The 7,478-nt window shown below is 37.9% G+C and overlaps 1 protein-coding gene across 1 annotated transcript in view; it reads left to right on the forward strand.

Moving 5' to 3' along the window:
* LOC107704698 (neurobeachin-like) overlaps nucleotides 1–7,478 on the forward strand; it is a 282,564-nt gene that overhangs the window by 232,448 nt on the left and 42,638 nt on the right. The window contains exon 41 of the mRNA XM_016507685.1: nucleotides 1,576–1,688. Coding sequence (XP_016363171.1) covers nucleotides 1,576–1,688 — 113 coding nt within the window. The remainder of the gene's footprint in view (nucleotides 1–1,575; nucleotides 1,689–7,478) is intronic.

The following is a 7,478-nucleotide window of genomic DNA, read 5'->3' on the forward strand; positions in this document are numbered from 1 at the left end:
GTCCTCTTTTGGAAGACCAAACAAAGTAGTTTCGCTTTCACAACGAAGCACACAGCGTCTTCAGGATATGGCGGCGGCAGCAATACTACAGTGAGAATAAAAGTTACGCCTTCTTTCTTTGCGTGAACATTTGGGCGGCGTTATGCAAATCTTCCCACAGAGCGACGTAGGTATGTTGGGGCGTGTTAGAACGAGCCGTTTTAGGTAGGTGTGGCTGACTCTGAACTTTTATAAAGAATATCTCTTTGGATTTGAGACTTTAGTCTTTGCAACTTTACAGATCTTCTTTATGCACCAAGAGCTTGTAACACTCCAAAGAGAAAGGACAAATTGAAATCGCATCATATGACCCCTTTAAATAAATGTTTTATAAATTAATTATATGCAATAAATTACTTCAACTAATTTATGTTTTCTTAACTTATTCTATAGAGGGATAATAAGCAAAATAAAAAAAATAACTTTATATAGAGAGAAAAAACTAATTTAAAAAATAGTAATTTATTAATAATGAATAAATTACATCACAGCTACATATATTGTACAACATAGATAGATAGATAGATAGATAGATAGATAGATAGATAAACAGAACACTAGACAGATACATAGATAGATAGATAGATAGATAGATAGAACGGCGGACAGACAGACAGATAGATAGATAGATAGATAGAACGATATATAGAACGATAGAACGATAGATAGATTAGTTAGATTGGCACTTGTGTCCACTTAATAAGTTAGCATCTATAGCCTTTTATGAGTCTTGCCCAGTGAAGACTGTCATCTGAGAGAAATTATAGTGCATTTAGAAAAGAGACGAGCCATTTTATAGCTCTCTTCTTATGATTGGTTCTCCTGTGACAGTTCTTACCATCTGAAATCCATATTCCTAGTAGCAAGGAAACAGGCGCAGGGCAGAAAGAGAGAGACAGAGAGATAAGGAACGATGAAGAGAGAGAAATGGAAGGAGAAAAAGACAAAGCCACATCTGGTGTCTATTGCATTGCCGCATATGTGCTCAGTCATGGATACTTCATATAGGTCTCCATAGTTACCACAACTCTCTGGCCAATCAGAGGAGAGGCCTGACTGTGCCACAGGGAGGGGTGTCAAGGGTACGGTGTCATCTTCTAGAAGAATTTGCATGCTTTTAATTACACCCACGCCACAACTTCACCACACAATTTTTACTTTCAGGAAGCTTTAACCGAGAAAGTAGTACCACCAAACCTTTTCTAACCCTCCTCTGCTGTAATACAGTCATTAGGCTCTGTGACAGACAACCACACCAACATCTGCCTGTTCATCTTCTTGAGAACTCTATTACTGTACATGTTATTATGGAAACCTGAGTCGTTTTTATCATCTCAGCACGCAGTGGGATACGATGTTTGTCATTGCACACAACATGCTTGTTTCTTCCTTTTTTATAAATGAGGGAGTCATGTCATCAATCATGTTATTAAATAATTAATTTATGATGTCCTAGTAAGGGTCTGCTCACACTCCTTCACCAGGAGACAAACACAATAACCAGTAGTCACTCTTTTTTACTCTTTACTCTTTCAGGAAGGACATACAATGATCTGAACCAGTATCCTGTTTTCCCATGGGTCCTCACAAACTATGAGTCAGAAGAGCTGGACCTCACAGTTCCCGGCAACTTCAGGGATCTTTCAAAGGTAAAACATCTATCTATCTATCTATCTATCTATCTATGAACACAGAATGACATTTTAGTGGGTGTCTTCTGTAAATCATGGTAAAAATGTATGAAAGTCATACATTTTTTGCTCGTAAAAAATCAAATTAATCAGGACATTTTAATGTGCAGGGGAAAAAATAAATCTGTATTGAACCTTTGTTTTGATGCTTGAATATTTAGGGTGGACAGTGTTCTCAGGTATTTCCTCTCAGTATCTTGAATCAGATTTTAGATACATACAGTATACTGTACACTCAAAGTGTTCATGGTTTTAGGTTTGCATGCTTTAGAAGTAAATCATTTGCATTTCTATCTCCACTTCTCCTCTCCAGCTCCTCTATACCTTCATCAGGTTGTCACGTTCTCTCTTTCTCATTCACTCATTTGCTTACGTTTACATCTCACAAGCTCACTGACCTGAAAACAACCACATTCCTGTCTGAGCGTATCTTTCTCTATATAACTCTATCTCTTTTCCACACCCACTCTTATCCTCATTTCCAAATCATTTCTAAAACTGCAGACTAGAAGACTGTTCCGCTGTTTTTTGCTGTTTTCTCCACAACCATTTGTGGAGACTAAGTGGCCATTTCTTGGTCGGAATAAGTTTGTGGAAAAGATCTAGTGCCGTTGACTATATTTAACCTTAGCTATAATACTTACCCTTTCTGCATTCAGCATCAGTAATATCTGTTTAAATTCCCTCTTCCTACAGCGCTGTAATCCCTGAACATGTCAGCGTGGCACCAGGTGGGCAGAGGAAGCCCCCTGGCCTGAGGAAGACAGTGATGTATTGTAATGTATGCTTGTGACATCCACCCTGTGCTGTTTACCAGCTTGAGCTGCCTTCATTAGCAGGAGTTCACAGGCCTGCGGCCGTCCTGACGCATGTCCTTGGCCAACCTGGGGCTCTAACCTCTGAAGGTTCAGTGCTGCTGAAACAAAACCTTTGTTTTAACCTCCCTGCTGAGTCCCTTGCTGTGAAGACCCCTGCCTTTGTTCAATAATGTATGGAGGGGTGTGCAGCCTCGGGGGTGAATGTGCGTAGGAGGGGAGTGTGTGTTATTGTAGATAATGAGGGAGGCGGCTTTTTTGGCTTTGTGGTGAATATGCTTTGTTCGGTTCCTCTTCGTTTTTCCCCCAATATTATAAAAAATTGTGTTCATCCACAGATCTATCTATCTATCTATCTATCTATCTGTCTGTCTATCTATCTATCTATCTATCTATCTATCTATCGTTCTATCGTTCTATACGTCAAGCTTCAAACAAGGCTTTATCAATCCAATTTTTTTAGCTATACAGTATAAATTTTATAAAGTTTCAATTAATTTAAATTCTACTTCCTTACATTCAAATTCTGTGTCCTGTTTGCTGCATCATTTTTAATTCGAGAATTAAATTGAAATTAAAAATACATTTATAATTCAACTCTCAAAATTTGCACATCTCAGTTTATATATACACACACAAACTTGGGTTTATTGAGGGCATCAACAAATAGTCAGCCTTTACTACGTGTATATGTCCTCAATAAACCCAAAAAGCAAATATTGCCATCTTGCAGTGCAAACGTGTCTTGGAAAACAAGTTGGGCTGCTGATTCTTCTGAACACACCCTCAAATTCTCACCTGCCATTCTCACACAACTCCCAGAGCCCCAGACACGCAAACCATGCACCACCGTTCCGTGAGCTGTGATCACGTGGCCTGTCCGGCAGGAAAAAGCTGCCAGTCATGCTGGTGAGAATGCCCTGCAGCGTTGTCCTGATGGGCAGCATTGTGGAGAACTGCCGAAATATCCCGCTTGATATGTACCATAATTCCCCTCTCAACCCCACCTACAATACACACCTGAAGTTACTCCACCAATAGTGTGTGCATTCAACTGTACAGCGAATAACGAAAAACAGGTCTCTGGGCACCCCGGGGCTAAGACTAGCACATTTTTGCATGGCAGCTACATTGACATGGCGGACAGATTTATTAGAATCTAATGATTATTTCCTTTTTGACAGACAGGTGGCTGATAGAAAAGGGAAGCTGTCTTGCTCGCAGATATTAATTGGCGCGTGCTAATGCGAAGCCATCATACGCTAGACCCGCACTGAGCGCACCCGCGCCAACTCTCTGCTGCGATACCGCGTTATTCCACTTCTTTTGTGCAGCTTTGACAGGAAATTAGATGAAGTGTCTCTAACAGATCTTTTCAAATGGGCTAGCGAGGTAGAGCGGAGAACTGGCAGCAAACATAATTACCTGAGTTGTGCAAATCTCTTGTTATGAATGTCTGATTGTTCAAGCGAACGTAATTCTAGTTGACTGGACTTGCATTCACACAATTATCTCGCCAAATATGAATCCCCATGTATCAGTCAAATATGTCTCATGAGTTGTTTATCATTTTTACATGTTAGAACTTATAATATGTAAATATAGAATTTAGGGCTGTGCAATTAATCGAAATACGATTCCGATTTCGGCCTCCAACGATTATGAAAATACAATTATCGAGATAAAACGATTATTGCACCCCATTCCGCCCCCTTTCTAGTGGTGCACTTTCACTCCTCCATAAAAGCCTAATTTCACGTGCAAATCAGTAAAATCATGTAACATGACTTTTGCAAAATGGGACGTGCTTGATTTATTCATGTTGATTAGAATTATTCATGTTTTTAAAAGCGCAAACTTGCCCTGTTCCTACTGTTTATGTGCTCAGAGACGGAACAGAACACAGGCATGTAGTAAACTTTTAGCTCAAGGTGCGCGCCTAAACGGTCAAATACTCTGAAAAATTTCCGTGATTATTCACGTAAGAATGAAAATACGTGTGTAACAGTAAATTGGATCCGTGCAGCTCTTAAAGTGACAGGGGGCTATATTCCTGCTTTCGACTGGGTGCTTAATATCAATCAAACAACAATAGACAAAGACAAAATCACTTACTGCTCTAGACCAAAGGACTTTTTGTAGCTTTATTAAGTAACAAATTAAGTTTAATTCTTACAGTGAAGATTATTCTGTTTTTAACAAAAATTTGATTATTCATATTTATCGCTATCTTTAAATAAATCATTCATTTAAAATTTTGGTCATATGGCCCACTTATAATCGTGTTAAATAATCGTGATTACAATATTGACCAAAATAATCGTGATTATGATTTTTGTTAAAATAAAAAGAATTGTAGGCTTTTTCAAACACCTGGAAGAATTCCCATGTATCAGTGAAAAATAATTATCATAAGTTATTCATAATTTTCACATAACTTTTACATTAAAATAGTATACATTTTTTGCATAAATATAGAAGTTCAGTTTTATATTGGGTTGTCGGTTATCTCTAAATGGATTTTAGACATTTTCTTTTAAAAAAAGTATTTTAAAAATCCCATATACACTGAACAAAATTATAAACGCAACACTTTTGTTTTTGCCCCCATTTTTCATGAGCTGAAGGTAAACTATAATGACAGCGTATTTATAAATTGTCTAATGGTACTTGTTTTAATTTCCGAAAGCACAAGCAACGGTTGCGTTCATAAAGACAATATGACATACACATCCAGTGCGATTATCTTAAACTTACAGCGTAATGTTAGACTCAAAGCCTGCATTTATATCGTTCCAGCTCATTAGTAGAATAAATCTTTGCATCTTCTTTTAAAAAGTATTTAAAATGTGACAGCTGTTATATATATATATATATATATATATAGCTTAACCCAAAGTCAAATGCTTTTCTTTTATAGAGAGTGAACAAATGGATCCTTAAAGCTTTTTTTGTGGCATCTTAAATCGTATTGTCTCCTATATGGCAAATAGCTTTTTAATTAGCAGCTAATTATCTTATTGAACACATATTGTCCCTGTACACGTGTCTCTGAGGGTTTCATTTAATTAGGTCACAAGGGATGTGTTCATATTCTTCATTAAGTAATATGTGTGATCATGTGATATATGCATTGGCGACCTTTATTTTGTGCCCACAGATGTATGCGTCCTAATTATAATTGATGAATAAAAATTAACACATTTTCAGATATCACATAGCCATAGAGTTGATTAGTTGCTATATCTTTAATATATATACACACACATATATATATACACACACATGTGTGTGTGTATTACATTATTATAGTATTACTATTAGTATTATTGGATTTTTTTAATAAAAGCGTGTGAAGTATTACAACTTCTGGTACATTTTTAATGGGGGGAAAAATCTATGCTTTTTTCCAGTCAAATCATGTGCTTTAATTATGTTGGACTTTTGTCCAAGATGTCTTTTGCCAAGATCCAGAATTCTCTTCTTCTTCTCTTCTATTCTTTATCGTTTGCCCTGCTCTCACTATTAGCATCTGTTGCAGGGTGTTTCCTCCGGATAGCTTGGGGAACGGGAGTCTGGAAAGCCTTAAATTTACACCAAGTCCTGTTTTTTATTTAAGACCGATTCCCTACAGGGTCTTGAGTAAGACAATTACATGGTTCTTTGTTCACCCTGTTAAGTGCACTGAGCATGTCATTGAACTTTGAATAGGAAATAGTAAATTGCTAGATGGCTAGTGCGGTTAACATATATGTTTTTTCCCCCCCCCGTTTCCCCAAAAAAGCACAGTAGCAGCTTTGTCCTTTTAAAATACTTGTTTAAATAGCAACATAAGTTGTTGCAACATAAGTACATAAAAAATCAGAATCAGAATGTTTTTTTTAACTCCTTTAGCATAGCTTTTACTCTCTTTCAGTGCGTTAGCTTCTCCAGAAGTCATCATAGTGCAGTTTTAAAACGACTATATCTACACAACTGAAAACAAAGATGTACAGTTTTGCTGGTATTTGACACAGCGCTGGAAAACATTTGTGTTGCCTGTCTGTTCCACAGCTGCTGTGCTGAACCGGGCAAACACTCCATGTCATGCCTAGCACAATATTTCCTCGGTTAAGTGGGTATTTTTGCTGCTATGAGATGGACTCATCTTGCAGCCAGCACCGGTCCCACTCAGAAGGTTTTTACAGTGTGCTAGACTTCCTGTGGCTGCTCACCCAATCACAGTCAGCCCTAGACGTCACATGGCAGGTCATTATCAGCTCATAAATCTCAGCAGATCTCCATAAACTTCTCTTTCATTCGCCCCAACCGTGCTAACATTGGCGTGGATGGTCATTAAAAAGGAAGGGAATGAAAGGCAGCAGAGTTGAGGAACGGGTTTGAAGTTACTTTGCCAATGCGTGATCCAAGTAGACTCAGATCTTTCTGGAAAAAACAGCAAATGACAAATTTGTTTGTGGTCATTATCCTCTGCATTAAATCATGTAGTGTTGTTTCCTTTCTATTAAAAAAATGCCAGATATATCTCAGCTCTTAGAGCTATTTGTTATGACATTGCTCTGTTATTTATGCCATGCTTTGAGTCTAGACAAATTTCCCACACTGCTCTAAACAACCAAACGCACTCCCACGCTCACACTCGAGATCTCGGGGAGTATTGATCTCCCTCTAGGGCCAGCGCTGTCCTCCTCGTCAATAACACGTAGTATATTAATATTGACTGTCCAAGTACCTGCGTCGCCTCTTGATTGAAAAGCTATGGAGGCCAATTTGTTGCAATCTAAAAGTTTCTTAATTGAGTGATGACTGCTTATTTTCTTAAAAATTGGGAGTCGAAAAGCTCGACTGGCCTTCATGAGCTAATTTAAAGGGGTCATAGGATGCCCATTTTCCAGAAGTTGATATGATTCTTTAGGGTCTTAATGAAAAGTCT

Source organism: Sinocyclocheilus anshuiensis, unplaced genomic scaffold, assembly GCF_001515605.1.
Source record: "Sinocyclocheilus anshuiensis isolate Anshui unplaced genomic scaffold, SAMN03320099.WGS_v1.1 scaffold758, whole genome shotgun sequence".
Classification (NCBI taxonomy): Eukaryota; Metazoa; Chordata; class Actinopteri; order Cypriniformes; family Cyprinidae; genus Sinocyclocheilus; species Sinocyclocheilus anshuiensis.